The 22,415-nt window shown below is 35.9% G+C and overlaps 1 protein-coding gene across 3 annotated transcripts in view; it reads right to left on the bottom strand.

The window, feature by feature from the left end:
* Positions 1-22,415, bottom strand: part of LOC105489076 (centlein) — a 514,234-nt gene that overhangs the window by 225,289 nt on the left and 266,530 nt on the right. For all 3 annotated transcript variants that reach the window (XM_071077831.1, XM_071077829.1, XM_071077830.1), the window contains exon 6: positions 4,192-4,329. In XM_071077831.1, coding sequence (XP_070933932.1) covers positions 4,192-4,329 — 138 coding nt within the window. The remainder of the gene's footprint in view (positions 1-4,191; positions 4,330-22,415) is intronic.

Genomic DNA, 22,415 nt, shown 5'->3' with positions numbered 1-22,415 from the left:
TAAGCAAGTTTACTCTAAAGTTTATGTGCAAAGACTAACAGGGAATAATGGCCAGAAAAGCTCTGAAGAAGAGTAGTAACTGAGAATGGGCCAATCTTCATCATCTCTACTCTGTTTAGCCTAAGAGACCAATCTCTCTAAAGACTAGATTATACTGCTCCTTGTTTTCTGACTCTGACTGAATTTCATCAGTTGAAGGCACTAGCTGGTGATTCCAGGGTAAAGGAGAAAGAGGTCCGGATATTTATTTACCCAGCTCACTCTCTGCTGAGCCACAGTTTGATAGTGCCTGTGTTCCTCTGTCTAAGGTTATTGCTCTTATTGGGCAGCTTCTGTCACAGGATACTAATTCTTGTCCCTTCTGGCTAAGGGTGGTAATGGTTTCCTGTTGTTGATAATCCATGGTCAGTATTTTCTGAATCTATTATCTATTCAGAGAGAACTGGTATCTTTATCATAGTGAGTCTTCCAAACCATGAACTTTGTTATTTCCCTGAACATATTAGATCTTTTATTTTTCTCAATGTTTGTAGGATTCTCTGAATAGAGGTAACACACATTTTTCATTAGATTTGCTTTTCATACCTCCAGTAATATTGTAAATTCTTCTTAAGTTTATTTCCTAATATGTTTTGCTGGTATAAAAATGCAATTAAGTTTTATATACTGACCATGTATCCACCAAGCATGATAAACTTATTAAACTATATATAAATTATTTTGGGTTATCTACGTGAATTAATCATGTTTTAGCAAATAACTAGGATTTCTGCTTTCATTTCTAGGTCTTGTATCTTTTTATTCTTCTTTCCTTACTACATACTTGTTATTTCTGACTATGTGCTAGACCTTACTTTGTAAAACTTTAGATATAATTTAAGTCCAGATTATTTTATCATTCTCCAAAGAAAACTCACTTGCTTCTGCTAAGCATCTGAGAAAACCAGCAATCCAGATGTATTAATCCAATTTCAGGATTCTGTCTGAAAATTTTCTGAACCAAAATTATGACTGCACTGTCTTGACTCAATTTCTAACAAAAATTCTCACCTCAATTGTAGAACCATTACTTATTCAGGCAAAAGTTTTGGTTAGGCAATTTAATCAGTTATCCTTTTTTATGCCATAGCTAGGTAAATATATCCATATGCTCTATATAGATTACAGACATGTACATCATAATATATGCATAGAGTTGGACTTCCATATCTGTGGTTTCTGCTTCCACAAATTCAGCCAACAATAGATCAAAAACAATAATTTTAAAAATATAACAACAAAATAATACAAACAAAAAATACAGTATAACAACTATTTACATAGGATTTACATTATATTTGATATTATTAATAGAAGTAATCTAAAGATTTGAAGTATACAGGAGGATGCACATAAGTTATGTGCAAATATTGCCATTTTATGTAAGGGGCTTGAGCATCTATAGATTTTGGTATCCATATTGAGGCCTAAAACCAATCCCCCACAGATACCAAGGAATGACTGTATATACTTATTTATACTGTAACCTAGGCAAAAATCATTTGAGGTAGAGTTCACAAAAATATCCTTTAGCACAATGGGTGACATGGATCAAATATTCAATAAAATATAAGTGACTATGAACTTCAAACAAGGGACTCCATACAGAAACAGTGGCTCTATCATTTATCAGTGTGGAAAAGTGTATCCAAATAAGAAAGTGCCTAGACCACTTTTTCCACAATTATGGCTTTATATGTCTTGATTACAACATAGATTCAATAAACTGGGACTGGTATATCATAACCACCCTCTCCCAATGAAATAATGATGAAAGAAATAAGACACGCAGTATATCCAACAGTAATCCTCATACAAGATAACTCAGGAGACACATTGTAGACATCTCAACTACTAACTTATAATGAGGATTCAAGACGAAGTACACTGCTCCAAACTACCAACTTTGTGCTACTATTCTTCTCCTCTGTGAATCCTTTTATTCAAAATTTCAGCTTTTATTTTAGATACAAGGGGTACATGTGTGGTACTATTACTTGGCTCTATTGCTTGATGCTGAAGTTTGGGTATGGATCCTGTTACCCAGGTGGTAAATATAGTACCCAGCAGGTAGATTTTCCACCCATGCACCCTCACTCCCTTCACCGTCTAGTAGTCCACAGTGTCTACTGCTCCTATGTTTATGTCGATGGGTGCTCAGTGTTTAGCTCCCACTTATAAGTGAGAACATGAAGTATTTGGTTTTTTGTTCCTACATTAATTCACATAGGCCATATGCCTCTCTGAGTCCTTATAATCAAACTCTTACAATTACACATGGCCCACTAGCTATTATTCTTTTACTATTGTATAAGAAAAAGTGCATGTGAGGATATTCTTGCTTTATTTGTAATAACTTACAGCTCTTGCAATACACTAAATTTAAATATACAAACTCATGCAAAATGTAGAAGAAAACATAGTTGTTATATCCCATGTCCTTAACACTGCACTATATCCTAGAATGAACACCATATTTGTTGTAATAACCTAGCGCCATCATACTCTAAAATGGAAAGGTCTTTGTTGAAATATCTTATGCGGTTCTAGATGTTATATTTTAAGAAGATTGACAATATGGAAAACAGTCAGAAAGGTAATCCAAAATATAACATCTGTGAAACATGTACATGAAGAGTTTATGTAAGAAATAGGAGTCGTTGATCAATTAGTGAAAAAGTTTTGTCACTGAGAACTGTCTAAGACCACTGAGTTATGTTATAGAATAGGGAGTAGATTGTTTCTGAGATTCTCCAGATAATAAAACTATAATAAATGGGTGGGAATTATAAAAAGGCAAATTCCAACTAAGTACATGTAAAACAATGTTCAAAAATTTAAACAATATAAAATGAAAACAGCAGTATTGAAAAGCATGAGAAACTTTTAAACTAAGTTTCAAGGAAAGACTTAATGCTATGTATGCTATCTTATTGGGAAGAGGACATGAATAAATAAAAATTTTTAAATTTCATCCAAATCTAAGGTTCTATTCCTATTTAGAATTACTTTTCTGACTTCACTATTGTTTTAAAAATAATTACAATATGAGCTGATATGTCAACCAGTTTGTCATCTATGAAGTTTATACTTTTCCTCACCCTTATGATGAAAAAGTTTTTAAAATGTGATACAAGGAATCTGTTAATGTTCTAATTCATTTTAATTTTACTGGCTTCAATAATGGTAAACAGTTTCTCATCCAAACTAAATTCACAATGGCACAAATTTACAAAACTGTATTTTACCCAATGGAACCATAAAAACTACCTGATAAACAGCACTAACTTGACCCCCTTACCAATGCCCACTATCATGAAGGAAAATTCCCAGATAAGTTTTACCAAAGAACTCCACCCAATGTGTACCAAAATGGCAGAGATGTATCCATCATTTATATATCACTTAGTTTTAAATTAAAATAAATTATATATTCAAAGTCTATTATATACCTCTAGAAGCATACCTTCGATCCCATGCTCTGGTGCTACCAAAATAAATAAACACATACATACAAATATGCATGCATGTCCATTCATGCGTGTGGACAGACAGACAGATATTGATCTATGAACCAAGGAAAAGTTCTGTCTTAATTTATTCTCTCTCATACTATTTTCTGAAAAAGGTAATTATAAAGTAAATTAATAGTTTTAACATCTTTAAAAAACACTTAGAAACACAAGTGTATCGTGCTTACTTTTTCAAGTAATCCAACTTTATGAAAAGTATTATAAAATCAATTATGTTGATATAGAAAGACTGCTTTACAAACTGAAACTATATAAACATAATAAAATTAAAAGTCAAAATTTGTTTCTCAGTTATTATTGTTCACTGTAACAATATGAGTATCATGTAACACATGGCTAGAAATGTTAGAAGAAAACAATGAATGAAAGCATTACAATGTCCTTGTTAAAAACTGAAACTAGGGTACCCCTTGACCATGCTCGTCCAATCCTGTATACCCACTCATTCTCCCAGGCAATTTTTCAATTTAGTGTAAATAACTCCAGATTCTCAATGCACAAACATATATAACCATAGAAAACATAGTTATTATCTTACAGTGTTAGTAATAAGTATAAATGCTATCATTCTGAATGACTAATGACATTTCTATAATGTTAAATTAAAAATTGAATATACTTGCCTGACCAGGGTAATATCCATATCCTTCTGGATAAGTTCAGTCTGTTTATTACTCAACTGTAATGATAGAGCATTATATTTACTCTGTGATACTTCAACTTCTTTCCTTGCTTCAATTAAATTGTCTTCAAAGGCCTAAAATTAGAGTGCTTATATCAATAATCAAACATAATAAATACTAAATGTAACAAAACATGTTATATTTAACTATTCTACAAAATGACAGAGAAAAACTAATACTGTTTTAATTTTTTCACTTACTTAAAATAATTTTAACACAAACAATAACTTTTATACCAGTCACGGATTTTTTTTTCAGAAACTTAAAAATGTCATGGCCTCTTGGTATAAAAGCTAAGAATGTGAAGTAAATAAACTAGAAGATATGTATAAAACATTTAGTTATTAAATTATTGTACAATAAAGTAATACAGTAGATGAACAAAAAAGAACTCATTTATTTTGATATTAATCACAACAAATTATAGACATTTACTTATTTCCCTGTTTTCTCTGTTTGAAGTGCACATACAGAAGAAAGGACAGTACTTCAAAGACATCAAAATAGTTTTCCAAAGTTTGAGACTCAGATCATGTTCCGTTCTCTTGACTGTAGTGAAATGTACCTAAAGTTCTTGAAAGTTGATCTTTTCCTCCTGATCATTCTCTACATCTTTTTTCATTGTGAAAGGATTTAAAAATTAGATGTTTTAAAGATACAATATAAAATTAATTGTAATTACTTTTGCAAAGAACTAAATATATATATATATATATCTCTCTCTCTCTAAATAAAGTATGCCAACATAAATACCATACATTCATTATTTCCAAACATAAACACCAAGTTTTAGGTAAAGCACTAGAAATTCCTATTTATCTGCAAAAAAAGACAATGATAGATAGACAGCAAAGGCAGACAATTAGATGGAGGAAGGAGAGGAAGACAGAGGGAAGGAAAGGGCAGAAGGAGGAAGGGTGGGAAAGCAAGCCTTTTTAAAAAGTGACTCTATCTTTGTGCCCAACATATACAGAGATGGCAGATGTTCAACTACTGACAGTTAGGACTAAATGCATTGTTACGCTTAGCAGTGGAAAGAATTCAAACTCAGATAATGAAACTGGGGACTACAGAAGGGCTCTCATACTCTTAAAAAGCCAAAAGCCAGGTAGGGTGATGCCTCCAGCTTTGTTCTTTTGGCTTAGGATTGTCTTGGCAGTGTGGGCTCTTTTTTGGTTCCATACGAACTTTAAAGTAGTTTTTCCAATTCTGTGAAGAAAGTCACTGGTAGCTTGATGGGGATGGCACTGAATCTATAAATTACCTTGGGGATTATGAACACTTTCATGATATTGATTCTTCCCATCCATGACCATGGAATGTTCACTGGCCATCAGAGAAATGCAAATCAAAACCACAGTGAGATACCATCTCACACCAGTTAGAATGGCAATCATTAAAAAGTCAGGAAACAATAGGTGCTGGAGAGGATGTGGAGAAATAGGAACGTTTTTACACTGTCGGTGGGACTGTAAACTAGTTCAATCATTGTGGAAGACACTGTGGCGATTCCTCAAGGATCTAGAACTGGAAATACCATTTGACCCAGCCATCCCATTACTGGGCATACACGCAAAGAATTATAAATCATGCTGCTATAAAGACACATGTACACGTATGTTTATTGCCACACTATTCACAATAGCAAAGACTTGGAATCAACCCAAATGTCCATCAATGATGGACTGGATTAAGAAAATGGGGCACATATACACCATGGAATACTATGCAGCCATAAAAAAGGATGAGTTCATGTCCTTTGTAGGGACATGGATGCAGCTGGAAACCATCATTCTCAGCAAACTATCGCAAGGACAGAAAACCAAACACCACATGTTCTCACTCATAGGTGGGAACTGAACAATGAGAACACTTGGACACAGGGCAGGGAACATCACACACCAGTGCCCCTCATAGGTGGAGAAATGGGGAGGGATGGCATTAGGAGATATACCTAATGTAAATGACAAGTTAACAGGTACAGCACACCAACATGGCACATGTATACATATGTAACAAACCTACACGTTGTGCACATGTACCCTAGAGCTTAAAGTACTATTTTAAAAACAAACAAACAAATGAACAAAAGAAAAAAAATAAAAAACTACAAGAAGCCAAAAACTATAGTCTGGAGACAAAGAAGAAATTTTTTAACATACCACAGATAAGATCTTTGTAAAGCTGCTCATCTCAAGATTCAATCTGATTTCTGCCAAATATCAGGCAGGGACAAGGTGCCTCAGGCTTGAAAGAAGATCTAGCTCCAGACTGAGGTACCCAAAAGTACCAGGAACCTCAAAATAGCTTAAAAGGGATAAACGAACACCAGGGTAGAAATAGAAAATGGTAATTCCCATCAAGACAAACCCTTCAAAATCTAACCTTCAAAAAGAAAGTCAACGAAGTGAACAATCAGAAATAAACACTATTCGGCCAGGCGCAGTGGCTCATGCCTGTAATCCCAGCACTTCGGGAGGTTGAGGCGGGCGAATCACGAAAGCAAGAGATCGAGACTATCCTAGCCAACATGGTGAAATCCCGTCTCTACTAAAAGTGCAAAAATTAGTTAGGCATGGTGGCATGCACCTGTAGTCCCAGCTACTCGGGAGGCTAAGGCAGGAGAATCACTTGAACCTGGGAGGTGGAGGTTGCAGTGAGCTGAGACTGCACCAAAGGAAAGAAAGGAAAGAAGGAAGGGAGGAAGGAAGGGAAGGAGGGAAAGAAAGGAAAGGAAAGGAAAGGGCAAGGCAAGGGCAAGGCAAGGGCAAGGCAACGGCAAGGCAGGGCAAGGCAAGGCAAGGCAAGGCAGCGACACTATCCTAGCGAAATGCAAATATGGAACCAATTTAAAAGAACTATAAATATACAGAATATACTAAAATAGACAAACATTATGAAGCAAAAATGGAACAATCAGGCAGTTAAAGTGAAAAAACTACTATTTGACGTGAAGAGTAGACACAGAGAAACCAAATCAAAAATTATTGAAATAATCCAGCCAAAGCTGATGGTGTCTTGACAAGTAATAACAGAGGTGGTGAAGAGTCCAATTTAAAATATATTCTGAAGGTAGGAATGACAGGACCTGTTGATAAGTATCTGTGGAGTTGCAAGATAAAGATAGGAATTAAAGATCTCTCATAGGGATATGTCCTGGGAGCAAAGAGGTAAATGGTGGGTCCATTCATCATGATAAAGCAGACTACAAGAAAGATAGGCTGAAAACAATAATCCAAATGTCAGCTTCCAGTGGACATAATACATACATTTTAATTAGTATAAAATATGAGCAAGTTTCCCAGTAAGTATAAAAACCTAGAATAATTTTTCATGAAAAACCTAAATTACCAGAATGGAATCAAGAATAAATAATAGAACTTCATTTGTAATACTAAGCAAAGGAAGAAAGAAAACGAAGTAGGAAAATGCACCCCTCAGTGCAGGTGGTCCTAAAGCTAGCCCTCACACAGAATTCCAGCCTGGGTTTCCATTTTTGGAAGGTCAGTGAACCCCAAATCTGGAGTATGACTTATGGTGGTCCCCCACAAGTCATGCTCCCAAGGTAAAAAACAAAAATAGAATTCCTCTCTGACGGAAATCCCCTTGATATTAATACAAAATTAAGGTAAAACTTTTCATTGTTTCCCATTAAATATTGTTCAGTTTTAAGCCATGTGACTATATTACACATTCTAAATTTAAAAATTCAAAAAAAGAAAAAATAGAAAATTTCAAAAGGATAATTCAAAATATATCAACACATTTAATCAATTATATAAAGCTGACTCACAAAAACACCTTATCTGGTCCTAAAGGTTTAAAGGAAAGGCCTACAAACATTTCAATAAATGAATAACCCCCGTCTTGTGGGAAACGTTACAAAGAATTTAACAAGGATGTTCTCAACTCATTTTATGAAAATTGCATGACCTGTTATCCAAGTCAGAAAGGGAAGGACATAAAAAGTAACATTTCAGAGCAATACCACTTAGGCATATAAATGCAAAAATCCAAAATAAACTATACTAGTATTAAAGAAAGATTTGGGTAATTTATTGAGATTATTTGGTTCCAGAAATACAAGGATGGCTTAACATTAGAAAATATATTAATATAATTTACCACATTAAGAGATTAAAGAAAAAAAATATGAACATGCCAATAGAGTCAGAAAAATCACCCAAAACAATCCAACATCTTACGATTTAAAAACAAAAACAAAAAACTAACAAAAATATAGGAATACAGAAGAATTTTCTTACTTTGGTATGAATGCCAAAAATCAGCAAATACGATAATTAATTGTGAAATGTTCATTCAAAAATCAAGAACAAATTTGTTTTATATTAAAATTGTCCTGGGGATTTTAGGTAATATACTAAGAGAAGGAAAAAAAGAAAAGACATTAAATATATAAATATTAAGAGAAAGAGTAAACCATTCTTATTAGTAGCCAATATGATCTTCCACCAAAAAACAAAAACAAAGTGTAAACATTTAGAGCTAGAGTTGAGCAAGATTATAAAAGACAACTGTGCAAAGCTCAGATGATTTTCTATAGAACTAAACATTTATAATATCAACAAGAAACATAAAATAACCAGAAATAAATCTTACAACCAATGTACAATATAATTATATGAAGTCAGAAACCAAAAACACTTGTATGACTCACTTTATTATAGTATTCCCTTTATTGTGGTGGTCTGGAACCAAAATAAATAATGAAACAGAGGAGTAGAACAACACTATAGAACAACTGGAACTAAAAGAATAATACAGAATATTCCACTCAACAACAACAGAATATACGTTCATCTTCATGGCTCGTGAAACATTCTCCATGACAGACCATAAAACAAGGCTCAACAAATTTTAAAATACTAAAAATATATAAAGTATTTTTTCTGATCACAGTGTAATAAAACCAGAAATCAATTACAGAAGGAAAACTGGAAAATTTTCATCTACGTTGAAATTATGCAAAACATTCTTAAACAACAGACCAAAGAAGAGATCATGAAAGAAATTATAAAATACCTTGAGACAAATAGAAATGAGAAAACATACCAAAACTTACGTGATGCAGAAAAAGGAACGGTAAGAGGCAAGTTTATAGCTGTAAGTGTGTAGTACATTAAAAAGGAAGAAAAATCTCAACAACCTAAATTTACACACTGGAAAGAACTAGAAGAAGAACAATAGAACCAAAAGTTAGCAGAAGAAAGAAGTAAGAAGGATTAGAGTAGTGATTAATTAAATAACAAAACAATAGAAAAAAAATTTTAAATAAGAGTTGGCTTTGGAAGAGATCTTTAAAAATGGATACGCCTTTAGATAAATTAGATTTTAAAAAGAGAAAACTCAAATAATTATAAAATAGAATTAAAAACAAAACCATATGATCATCTCAATAGACATAGAAAAGGTTTTGATAAAATCCAACATCCCTTCATGATAAAAACTCTCAACAAACTAGGTATTGAAGGAACACACTCCAAAATACTAAGAGCCATCTATGGCAAACCCATAGCCAACATCATACCAATCATACTGGCAAAACCTGGAAGCATTCCCTTTAAGAACTGGAACAAGACAAGACAAAGATACCCACTCTTTTTTTTTCTTAACTTTAAGTTCTCAGATACATGTGCAGAACATGAAGGTTTGTTGCATGGGTATACACGTGCCATGGTGTTTGCTGCACCCATCAGACCATCATCTAGGTTTAACTCCCAATTGAATTAGGTATTTGTCGTAATGCTCTCCCTCCCCTTGCCCCCTGCCCCGCAACAGGCCTCAGTCTATGATGCTCCCCTTCCTGTGTCCATGTGTTCTCATTGTTCAACTCCCACTTATTAGTAAGAACATGCAGTGTTGGTTTTCTGTTCCTGTGTTACTTTGCTGAGGATGATGGCTTCCAGCTTCATCCATGTCCCTGCAAAGGACATGAACTCATTCTCTTTTATGGCTGCATACTATTCCATGGTGTATATGTGCCACATTTTCTTAAACCAGTCTGTCATTGATGGGCATTTGGGTTGGTTCCAAGTCTTTGCTATTGTAAATAGTGCTGCAATAAACACACATGTGCATGGGTCTTTATAGTAGAATGATTTATAACCCTTTGGGTATATACCCAGTAATGGGATTGCTGGGTTAAATGGTGTTCCTGGTTCTAGATTCTTGAGGAATCACCACACTGTCTTCCGCAATGGCTAAACTAATTTGCACTCCCACCATCAGTGTAAAAGCATTCCTATTTCTCCACAGCCCTGCCAGCATCTGTTGTTTCCTAACTTTTTAATAATCGCCCTTCTAACCGGCATGAGATGGTACCTCACTGTGGTTTTGATACGCATTTCTCTAATGACTACTGATAAGCTTTTTCATATGTTTGTTGGCATCATAAATGTTCACTTTTGAAGAAGTATCTGTTCATGTCCTTCACCCACTTTTTGATTGGGTTGTTTTTTATTGTAAATTTGTTAAGTTCCTTGTAGATTCTGGATACCTTTGTCAGATGGGTAGATTGCAAAAATTTTACTTCATTCTGTAGGTTGACTGTTCACTCTGATGCTAGTTTCTTTTGCTGTGCAGAAGCTCTTTAGTTTAATTAGAAGCCACGCCCACTCTTACCACTCCTATTCAACACAGTACTAGAAGTCCTAGCCAGAGCAATCAGTCAAGAGAAAAAAATAAAAGACATACAGATAGGAAAAGAAGTCATGTTACCCCCTGTCACTCATAAGATGATTCTACACACAGAAAACCCTACAAATTCCACCAAAAGGCTCCTAGGGAATACACAATTTCAGTAAAGTTTCAGGACACAAAATCAATGCACAAAAATCAGTAGTATTTCTATATGCCAATAATGTTCAAGCTGCAAAGCAAATCAAAAACACAATCCCTTTACAACAGCCACAAAAATTAACAAAATACCCAGGAATACATCTAACCAAGATGATGAAAGATCTTTACAAGGAGAAGTACGAAACACTGCTGAGAGAAATCATAGATGACACAAACCAGTTGAAAAACATGCCATGCTCATGGATTGGAAGAATCAATATCATTAAGATGGCCCTACTCCACAAAGGAATCTACAGGTTCGATGCTATTCCTACCAAACTACCAATGTCATTTTTGACAGAATTACAAAAACTATTCCAAAATTTATATGGAACCAAAAAGCCCAATTAGACAAAGCAATCCTAAGCTAAATGAACAAAGCCAGCGGCATCACATTATCCAACTTCAAACTATACTACAGGGCTACAGTAACCAAAATAGCATGGTACTATTGGTACAAAAACAGACACAGAGACCAGTGGAACAGAATAGAGAATCCAGAAATAAAGCTGCACACCAACAATTACCTGATCTTTAACAAAGCTGACAAAAACATGCAATGGAGAAAAGACTCCCTATTCAATAAATGGTGCTGAGATAACTGGCTAGCCAAATGCGGAAGATTGAAACTGGACCCCTTCCTTACAACATATGCAAAAATCAACTCAAGATGGATTAAAGACTTAAATATGAAACCAAAAACCATAAAAACCTTGGAAGACAACCTAGGCAATACCATTCTGGACACAGGAACTGGCAAAGATTTTATGATGAAGACGCCAAAAGCAACTGCAACGAAAATTGACAAATGGGATCTAATTAAAGAGCTTCTGCATAGCAAAAGAAACTATCATCAGAGTAAACAGTCAACCTACAGAATGGGAGAAAATATTCACAAATTATGCATCTAACAGGGGTCTAACATCCAGGTTTAACATCCAGAATCCATAAGAAACTTAAGTCAACAAGCAAAAAAAAAAAAAAAAAAAAAAAAAAAAAAAAAAAAAAAAAAAAAATGACCCCATTAAAAACTAGGCAAAGAACATGAACAGACACTTGTCAAAAGAAGACATACAAACAGCCAACAATCATGAAAGAAATGCTCAAAATCACTAATCATCAGAGAAATGCAAATCAGAAATACAATGAGATACCATCTCACACCAATCATAACGGCTTTTACTAAACAGTCAAAAATAACAGATGTTGGGGAGGCTATGGAGAAAAGGCAATGTTTATACATTGTTGGTAGGTTTGAAAATTAGTTCAGCCACTGTGGAAAGCAGTTTGGAGATTTCTCAAAGAACTAAAAATAAAAATAGAACTACCATTTGACCCAGCCTCACTCAGTAGCCAAAGAAAAATAAATTGTTCTACCAAAAACACATGTGTACTTGTATATGCATCATAACAGAAGAGCAAAGACATGGAATCAAGCTAGGTGACCACCACCAACAAACTGGATAAAGAAAATATAATACATATACACTATAGAATAGTATGTAGCGGTTAAAAAAATCGTATCCTTTTCAGCAACATGGATGCCACTGGAAGCCATTATCCTCAGCAAAGTAATGCAGAAACAGAAAACTAAGAATACTAAGAACAACTGTATTCTAACAAATACAAAACTGTATTCTAACAAATCTGTATTCTAACACATACAAAACTGTATTCTAACAGATTGGATAATCCAAAGAAGTGGATATAATCCTAGAAACAAACTTATGAAAACTGAAATATGAAAAAACAGAAAATCTGACAGAACAGTAAGAAGACTGAATAAGTAATCAAAAACCTACCAACAAAGCACAGGTCTACATGGTTTCACTGGATAATTCTACCAAAAATTTAAACAATTAACACCAATGCTCCTCAAACTCTACTAATAACTGAAGTACAGAGAGTATTCTGAAGCTCTTTCTATGAGGAGAGCATCATCCTGATACCAAAGCTAGAAAACAACACTAGAAGAAAACTAGAGACCAGTTATCTGATGGATATTAATGCAAAAATCATAAACAAAATACTAGCAAAAAAGATTACACAATATGACCAAGTGGAATTTACGCCTTGAATGCAAGGACGATTGAAACATACAAAATTCAATTAATGAAATAAACCACAATGAAAGAATAAAAGACAAAAATCATAGAATCATTTCACTTCATACAGAAAAAGCATTTGACAGGACTGAACACCCTTTCATGATTAAAAAAAAAATCCACAAACTAGGAATAGAAGGGAGCTACTTCAACATAACAAAGGCCAAATACAAAAAGCCTATAGCTAACATCATACTCAATAGTAAAAGACTAAAAGCTTTTTCTCTAAAATCAGGAACAAGATGAGACTGCCCACTCTCACCACTTCTATTCAACATAGTATTTTTTTTTTTAATTTTTAATTTTTGAGACAGAGTCTTGCTCTGTCACCCAGGCTGGAGTGCAGTGGCGCTTTCTCAGCTCACTGCAAGCTCCCTCTCCTGGGCTCACACCGTTTTCCTGCCTCAGCCTCTGGAGTAGCTGGGACTATAGGCGCTCGCCACCGAGCTGGGCTAATTTTTATTTTATTTTATTTTTAGTAGAAACAGGGTTTCACTGTGTTAGCCAGGATGGTCTCGATCTCCTGACCTCGTGATCCGCCTGCCTCAGCCTCCCAAAGTGCTGGGATTACAGGCGTGAGCCACCGCGCCCAGCATCAACACAGTATTTATTTAAAGTTCTAGCCAGAGCAACTACGCAAGAAAAATAGAAGGCATCCTAATCAAAAACGCAGAAGTAAAATTATCTCTTCTTGCTGATGGCGTGTTCTTATATGTAGAAAACCATAAGATTCCACCAAAAACTTTTAGAACAAATAATTCAGCAAAGCTGCAGTACACACACAAAAAAATACACAAAATAGCTACATTTCTGTATATTAACAATGAATAATCAGAAAAGGAAATTAAGAAAACAATTTCATTTACAATTGAAAAAAATACTAGAAATAAATCTAGCCAAGGGGGTGAAAGACTTGTACACTGAAAACTATGAACATTATGAACAGAAATTATAGAGGACACATATAAATAGAAGACACCTCATGTCACTAGATTGGAAGACAATGTTAAGATGTAAAAACCGCCAAAAGTGAGCTACACATTTAATGCACTCCTTATCAATATCCCAATGACACTTTTTGCAGAAAGTTAAAATATCATCCTAAAATTCATATGAAATCTCAAGCAACCCTAAATAGCCACAGCAATTCTGAAAACAATAATATTGGAGAACTCATATTTCTTCATTTCCAAATGTATTACAAAGCTACAATAATGAAAACAGTATTGTACTGACATACAGATATACAGACCAATAAAAATAGCCTAGAAATAAACATTTCTATATGTGCTCAAATAACTTTTCACAAAGGTACCAAGACCAACTGATGACTAAAAGGCAGCCTTTTTGACAAATGTTGCCGGAAAAACTAGGTATCTACACACAAATGAATGAAGTTGGACCCTTACACCATACACAAAAGAAAAAAAAAAAAAAAAAAAAAAAAAAAAAAAACCTCAAAATGGATTGAAGACCAAAATATAAAAGCCAAAACTAGAAAACTCCCAACATATGGAAAACACATCATGATACTGGATTTGGCAATGATTTCTTGCAAATGACACCAAAAGCATAGGCAAAAAAAGCAAAAACATAAAATTGGGACTACGCCAAAAACATACAGATGGTACTACATCACAACTGAAAACTTTTGTTCATCAAAGGACACAATCAACAGATTAAAAAGGCAACAAAAGGACTTGAAGAGATATGTCTCCAAAGATGATATAAAAGTAGCCAAGAAGCATACGAAAAAATGGTCAACATCATAACACAAATATGTTCAACTGGGATTTGTCCCAGGGATGCAGGGATGATTCAATATACACAAATCAACAAATGTAACACATCCCATCAATAAACTGAAGGACAAAAATAATCTGATCATCTCAATTAATACAGAAAAAGCATGATAAAATTCAACACACCTTTATTATAGAAACTGTCAACAAACTAGCGAAACAAAAAACATGCCTCCAGATATTAAAGGCCATATACATCAAACCCATAGCTAACATCACACTAAATGGGGAAAAATTAAAGATCTTTCCTCTAATTTAAACAAGAAAAGAACGCTCAATTTCACCACTTCTAGTCAACACAGTACTGGAAGTCCCAGTCAGAGCAATCAGGCAAAAGAAAAAAAACAACAGAAAAGGCATCCAATTTGAAAAAGTGAAAGTCAAACTGTCCCTCTTTGCAAACAACATGATCTTATATCTTTCTTTTTTTAATGACTCTACCAAAAAAACTCTCAGAACTGATAAATAAATTCAGAAAAGTTGCAGGATACAAAAATCATGTACAAAATAAGTAGCACTTCCATACATTAGTAATGAAATAGCTGAAGAAGAAATCAAAAAAGCAATTCTACTTCCAAAAGCTACAAAAAACAAAAATAAGTATCTGGGATTAAATTTAACCAAGGAGGGTTAAGACATCTACAAAACGAACAAACAAAAACACTCATGAAAGAAACTGAAAAGGACACAAACAAGAATAAAAACATATCACACTCATGGGTCAGATGAATTAATACTGTTAAAATGACCAAACTGCCCAAAGCAATCTAGATTCAGTGCAATCTCTATTATTACCAACATCATTTTTCACAGAAATAGAAAAAAAAATTCTAAAATTGATATGGAACCAAAAAAGAGCCTGAATACCCAAAGCAATCCTGAGCAAAAGAACTAAGCCAAAGGTATGAGACTACCTCACTTCAAAATATATTACAAGGATATATTAACTGAAACAGCATGGTGTTGGCATAAATATAGACACACAGATGAATGAAACCAAATATAGAACCCAGAAGTAAATCCACCAATTCATAGCTGATTGGTCTTCAACAAAGCAACTAAAAATATACATTGGGGATAGGATAGGATAGCACCTCTTCAATAAATGATGCTAGAAAAACTAGATAACCATGAGCATAAGAATGAAACTGGACACATCTCTCACCATATAACAAACAAACTTAAGATGGAGCAAAGGCTTAATTGTAATACATGCAATTGTAAAAATGCTAGAAGAAAACATGGAGAAAACTCTCCAAGACATTAGTCTAGGCAAAGATTTTATGCCTAAGAACTCAAAAAAACAGGCAACAAAAATAAAAATAGACAAATGGAACTATATTAAATAAAAACCTTCTGCACGGCAAAAGAAAAAATAGGTTGAAATTCAGTCTACAAAAAAGAGACAATCTTCAAAGTAGCAAGAAACCTTTGAAATGAGTTAAAATATTTGCAGATTACTCAGTCAACAGGGGACTAGTAGCTAGAATCTACAAGGAACTCAAAGAACTCAATGGTTTTTCAAAAGTCACATTTTAACATGTGCAAAAAAAATGAATGGACATTTCTCAAGAGAAGATATACACATGGCCAACAGGTATATGAAAAACGCTCAGCATCATTAATCATCAGTAAAATGCAAATCAAAACCATAATGAGATGTCACATCATCCTAGTTAGAATGACTATTACTAAAGGGACAGAAAATAACAGATGCAAGTGGGGATGCAACAGTGTATATACGAGACCTCTTGAGATATGCACCAAGATGGCCCAATAGGAACAGCTCCAGCCTCCAGCTCACAGCATGAGCGACACAGAAGACGGGTGATTTCTGCATTTCCAACTGAGGTACCGGGTTCATCTCACTGGGGTGTGTCGGACAGTGGGGGCAGGACAGTTGGTGCAGCTCAACGAGCAAGAGCCAAAGCAGGGCAAGGCATCACCTAACCCTGGAAGCGCCAGGGAGAAGGGAATTCCCTTTCCTAGCCAAGGGAAACCGTGACATACAACACTTGGAAAATCGGGTCACTCCCACCCTAATACTGGGCTTTACCAAGTCTTAGCAAATGGCACACCCATGCCTGGCTCTGAGGGTCCCACGCCCACAGAGCCTCCCTCATGGCTAGCACAGCAGTCTGAGATCTAACTGCAAGGCGGCAGCGACGCTGGGGAAGGGCGCCTGCCATTGCTGAGGCTTAAGTAGGTAAACAGAGCAGCCAGGAAGCTCGAACTGGGTGGAGCCCAGGGAACACCAAGGAGGCCTGCCTGCCTCTGTAGACTCCACCTCTGGGGACAGGGCATAGCCAAACAAAAGGCAGCAGAAACCTCTCCAGATTTAAATGTCCCTGTCTGGCAGCTTTGAAGAGAGTAGTGGTTTCCCCAGCACAGAATCCGATCTGAGAACAGACAGATTGTCTGCTCAAGTGGGTCCCTGACCCCCGAGTAGCCTAACTGGGAGACATCTCCCACTAGGGGCAGACTGACACCTCACACAGCCGGGTACACCTCTGAGATGAAGCTTCCAGAGGAATGATCAGACAGCAACATTTGCTGTTCAGCAATATTCACTTGTCAGCAGCCTCCACTGCTGATACCCAGGCAAACAGGGTCTGGAGTGGACCTCGAGCAAACTCCAACAGACTTGCAGCTGAGGGTCCTGACTGTTAGAAGGAAAAATAATGAACAGAAAGGACATCCACACCAAAACCCCATCTCTACGTCACCATCATCAAAGACCAAAGGTACACAGAACTACAAAGATGGAGAAAAAGCAGTACAGAAAAGCTGGAAATTCTAAAAATCAGAGCGCCTCTCCCTCTCCAAAGGAACACAGCTCCTCACAAGAAATGGAACAAAGCTGGACAGAGAATGACATTGACGAGTTGACAGAAGAAGACTTCAGACAATCAAACTTCTCTGAGCTAAAGGAGGAATTACGAACCCAGTGCAAAGAAACTAAAAACATTGAAAGAAGATTTGATGAATGCCTAACTAGAATAATCAATGCAGAGAAGTCCATAAACTAATTCATAGAGATGAAAACCATGACACGAGAACTATGTGACAAATGCACAAGCTTCAGTAACCGACTTGATCAACTGGAATAAAGGGTATCAGTGATTGAAGATCAAATGAATTAAATGAAGCGAGAAGAGAAGTTTAGAGAAAGAAGCAAAAATAAATGAACAAACCTCCAAGAAATATGGGACTATGTGAAAAGACCAAATCTATGTCTGACTGGTGTACCTGAAATAGATGGGGAGAATGAAATCAAGTTGGAAAACACTCTGCAAGATATCATCCAGGAGAACTCCCCGAATCTAGCAAAGCAGGCAAACATTCAAATTCAGGAAATACAGAGAACACCACAAAGATACTCCTCAAGAAGAGCAACTCCAAGACACATAATTGTCATATTCACCAAACTTGAAATGAAGGAAAAAAAGTTAAGGGCAGCCAGAGAGAAAGGACAGGTTACCCACAAAGGAAAGCCCATCAGACTAACAGCAGATCTCTCGGCAGAAACTCTACAAGCTAGAGTAGCTTCTGGCTAGAAGAGAGTGGGAGCCAATATTCAACATTCTTCAAGAAAACAATTTTCAACCCAGAATTTCATATCCAGCCGAACTTAAGTTTCATAAGTGAAGGAGAAATAAAATCCTTTCCAGAGAAGCAAATGCGGAGAGATTTTGTCACCACCAGGTCTGCCCTATAAGAGCTCTTGAAGGAAGCACTAAACACGGAAAGGAACAACCGGTACCAGCCACTGCAAAAACATGCCAAAATGTAAAGACCATTGATGCTAGGAATAAACAGCAGCAACTAACAAGCAATATAACCAGCTAACATCATAATAACAGGATCAAGTTCACACATAACAATATTAACCTTAAATGTAAATGGGCTAAATGCTTGAATTAAAAGACACAAGCTAGCAAATTGGATAAAGAGTCAAGACCCATCAGGTTGCTGTATCCATGAGACCCATCTCACAAGCAGAGACACACATAGGCACAAAATAAAGGGATGGAGAAAGATCTACCAAGCAAATGGAAAACAAAAAAAAGGCAGGGGTTGCAATCCTAGTCTCTGATAAAACATACTTTAAACCAAAAAACATCAAAAGAGACAAAGAAGGCCATTACATAATGGTAAAGGGATCAATTCAACAAGAAGAGCTAACTATCCTAAATATATATGCAACCATTACAGGAGCACCCAGATTCATGAAGCAAGTACTTAGAGACTTATGAAGAGACTTAGGCTCCCATACAATAATAATGGGAGACTTTAACACCCCACTGCCAACATTAGACAGATCAACGAGACAGAAAGTTAACAAGGATATCCAGGAATCGAACTCATCTCTGCACCAAGCAGACCTAATAGACATCTACAGAACTTTTCACCCCAAATCAACAGAATATACATTCTTCTCAGCACCACATCACACTTATTCCAAAATTGACCACACAGTTGGAAATAAAGCACTCATCAGCAAATGTGAAACAACAGAAATTATAACAAACTGTCTCTTAGACCATGGTGCAATCAAACTAGAACTTAGGATTAAGAAACTCAATCAAAACCGCTCAACTACATGGAAACTGAACAACTTGTTCCTGAATGACTACTGGGTACATAATGAAATGAAGGCAGGAATAAAGATGTTCTTTGAGACCAATGAGAACAAAGACACACCATACCAGAATCTCTGGGACACATTTAAAGCAGTGTGTAGAGGGAAAATTATAGCACTAAATGTCCACAAGAGAAAGGAGGAAAGATCTAAATTTGACACCCTAATATCACAATTAAAAGAACCAGAGAAGCAAGAACAAACACATTCAAAAGCTAGCAGAAGGCAAGAAATAACCAAGATCACAGCAGAACTGAAGGAGACAGAAACACAAAAAACCTTTCAAAAAATTGATGAATCCAGGAGCTGGTTTCTTGAAAAGATCTACAAAATTGATAGACAGCTAGCAAGACTAATAAAGAAAAAAGAGAAGAATCAAATAGATGCAATAAAAAATGATAAAGGGGATATCACCACCGACCCCACAGAAATACAAACTACCATCACAGAATACTATAAACACCTCTACGCAAACAAACAAGAAAATCTAGAAGAAATGGATAATTTCCTGGACACTTTCACTCTCCCAAGACTAAACCAGGAAGAAGTTGAATCCCTGAATAGACCAATAGCAGGCTCTGAAATTGAGGCAATAATTAATAGCCTACCAACCAAAAAGTCCGGGACCAGATGGATTCACAGCCGAATTCTACCAGAGGTACAAGGAGGAGCTGGTACCATTCCTTCTGAAACTATTCCAATCAACAGAAAAAGAGGGAATCCTCCCTAACTCATTTTACAAGGCCAACATCATCCTGATACCAAAGCCTGGCAGACACACAACAAAAAAAGAGAATTTTAGACCAATATCCCTGATGAACATCGATGCAAAAATCCTCAATAAAATACTGGCAAACTGAATCCAGCAGCACATCAAAAAGCTTATCCACCATGATCAAGTGGGCTTCATCCCTGGGATGCAAGGCTGGTTCAGCATACGCAAATCAATAAATGTAATCCAGCATATAAACAGAACCAAAGACAAAAACCACATGATTATCTCAATAGATGCAGAAAAGGCCTTTGACAAAATTCAACAACGCTTCATGCTAAAAACTCTCAATCAATTTGGTATTGATGGAACGTATCTCAAAATAGTAGGAGCTATTTATGACAAACCCACACCCAATATCATACTGAATGGGCAAAAACTGGAAGCATTCCCTTTGAAAACTGGCACAAGATATAGATGCCCTCTCTCACACCACTCCTATTCAACATAGTGTTGGAAGTTCTGGCTAGGGCAATCAGGCAAAAGAAAGAAATCAAGGGTATTCAGTTAGGAAAAGAAGAAGTCAAATAAATTGTCCCTGTTTGCAGATGACATGATTGTATATTTAGAAAACCCCATCATCTCAGCTCAAAATCTGCTTCAGCTGATAAGCAACTTCAGCCAAGTCAAAGGATACAAAATCAATGTGCAAAAATCACAAGCATTCTTATACACCAGTAACAGACAAACAGAGAGCCAAATCATGAAGGAACTTCCATTCACAATTGCTTCAAAGAGAATAAAATACCTAGAAATCCAACTTACAAGGGATGTAAAGGACCTACCTCTTCAAGGAGAACTACAAACCACTGCTCAGTGAAATCAAAGAGGACACAAACAAATGGAAGAACATACCATGCTCATGGATAGGAAGAATCAATATCGTGAAAATGGCCATACTGCCCAAGGTTATTTATAGATTCAATGCCATCCCCATCAAGCTACCAGTGAGTTTCTTCACAGAACTGGAAAAAACTGCTTTAAAGTTCATATGGAACCAAAAAAAGAGCCCGCATCGCCAAGACAGTCCTAAGTCAAAAGAACAAAGCTGGAGGCATCACGCTACCTGACTTCAAACTATACTACAAGGCTACAGTAACCAAAACAGCATGGTACTGGTACCAAAACAGACATATAGACCAATGGAACAGAACAGAGTCCTCAGAAATAATACCACACATCTACAACCATCTGATCTTTGACAAACCTGACAAAAACAGGAAATGGGGAAAAGATTCCCTATTTAATAAATGGCGCTGGAAAAATTGGCTAGCCATAAGTAGAAAGCTGAAACTGGATCCTTTCCTTACTCCTTATACGAAAATTAATTCAAGATGTATTAGAGACTTAAATGTTACACGTAAAACCATAAAAACCCTGGAAGAAAACCTAGGTAATACCATTCAGGACATAGGCATGGGCAAGGACTTCATGTCTAAAACACCAAAAGCAACAGCAACAAAAGCCAAAATTGACACATGGGATCTAATTAAACTAAAGAGCTTCTGCACAGCAAAAGAAACTACCATCAGAGTGAACAGGCAACCTACAGAATGGGAGAAAATTTTTGCAATCTACTCCTCTGACAAAGGGCTAATATATAGACCTACAAAGAACTCAAACAAATTTACAAGAAAAAAACAAACAACCCCATCAAAAAGTGGGCAAGGGATATGAACAGACATTTCTCAAAAGAAGACATTCATACAGCCAACAGACACATGAAAAAATGCTCGTCATCACTGGCCATCAGAGAAATGCAAATCAAAACCACAATGAGATATCATCTCACACCAGTTAGAATGGCGATCATTAAAAAGTCAGGAAACAACAGGTGCTGGAGAGGATGTGGAGAAATAGGAACACTTTTACACTGTTGGTGGGATTGTAAACTAGTTCAACCATTATGGAAAACAGTATGGCGATTCCTCAAGGATCTAGAACTAGAAGTACCATATGACCCAGTCATCCCATTACTGAG

This window comes from Macaca nemestrina, chromosome 14, assembly GCF_043159975.1.
Source record: "Macaca nemestrina isolate mMacNem1 chromosome 14, mMacNem.hap1, whole genome shotgun sequence".
NCBI lineage: Eukaryota > Metazoa > Chordata > Mammalia > Primates > Cercopithecidae > Macaca > Macaca nemestrina.
This window is presented reverse-complemented; position numbering and strand designations above follow the sequence as displayed.